At 57.3% G+C, this 751-nt stretch overlaps 1 protein-coding gene across 1 annotated transcript; it reads right to left on the bottom strand.

Annotated features, from left to right (window-relative positions):
• Positions 1 to 219: 219 nt before the first annotated feature.
• On the bottom strand, positions 220 to 645 carry Tsp_16091 (conserved hypothetical protein). Its single transcript, XM_003368371.1, has one exon. The coding sequence runs from the start codon at positions 643 to 645 to the stop codon at positions 220 to 222; it is 426 nt and encodes a 141-aa protein (XP_003368419.1).
• Between the last annotated feature and the right edge of the window lie 106 nt (positions 646 to 751).

Here is a 751-nt window from a genome sequence, read left to right as displayed (position 1 = left end):
TTTGCGGGGAGAAAGGTTTTGCGCAGGCCGAGGGGTTGTTTAGTTAAATTCCGGGAAGAAATGTTTCCAAACAATCTCGGGACCAGCGCGGGGGACCTTAAAAAAAGCCGTAGGGTACCCTTTGGGCCGACCCCCCACCGATCCTTTTTAAGGATGGGCATTTTTTTTTTCGGGTCCCCACGTTCCCCCAGAGGCACGAGGGAGGATGGGCGTCGTACGTCACGGAGTATCCTTGTAGCCGGTAGGGCGAGGATCTCCTTTTTCATAGTGCGCCCACTTCCTGGTCCGGGCATGGACGAAGGCAGCGGCAGTGTTTTCAAACACGATTGCAACATCAAGCAAAATCACTAACCGCTTTTCCTCGTCAACGACCACAAGATCAGGCCGCTTGTTCGACCCAATCTCCGGTAGAGCCCGGTTTACGCGGAGGTTGGGGAACCGCCTACGCATGACCGTTTCCAGGCGTCCCTGAACTGCGTCATGCCGGGCCTGGTAAGCGGGGGCGCTGAACTGCCGACAGTGCTGAAGGATGTGCGGCAGGGTCTCTCGGTCGTAACCGCACCGCCGACAGTTCTGGTACGAACGCATAGAGGATCTCGCCCGGCAAGGTAACAAATCCAGGCGAGCGGGCAACGCAAAGCGCATAGCTGCAAAGCTGGTGTACCGTCCGGTCGTTATAAAACGGGAGGATGACCGGTCGAGCACAATGCAGCTCGCAGTCTTACCTTGGCGCTTGCATTGGAGCCAGGCG

This window comes from Trichinella spiralis (assembly GCF_000181795.1).
Source record: "Trichinella spiralis strain ISS 195 chromosome Unknown Scfld2577, whole genome shotgun sequence".
Classification (NCBI taxonomy): Eukaryota; Metazoa; Nematoda; class Enoplea; order Trichinellida; family Trichinellidae; genus Trichinella; species Trichinella spiralis.
The sequence above is the reverse complement of the archived record's forward strand: the minus strand, read 5'-3'. Positions and strand labels throughout refer to the sequence as shown.

Bases quoted from the DNA above. Each gene is read 5' to 3' on its own strand.
- Tsp_16091 (XM_003368371.1), bottom strand. From the start codon at position 645: ATGCGCTTTGCGTTGCCCGCTCGCCTGGATTTGTTACCTTGCCGGGCG.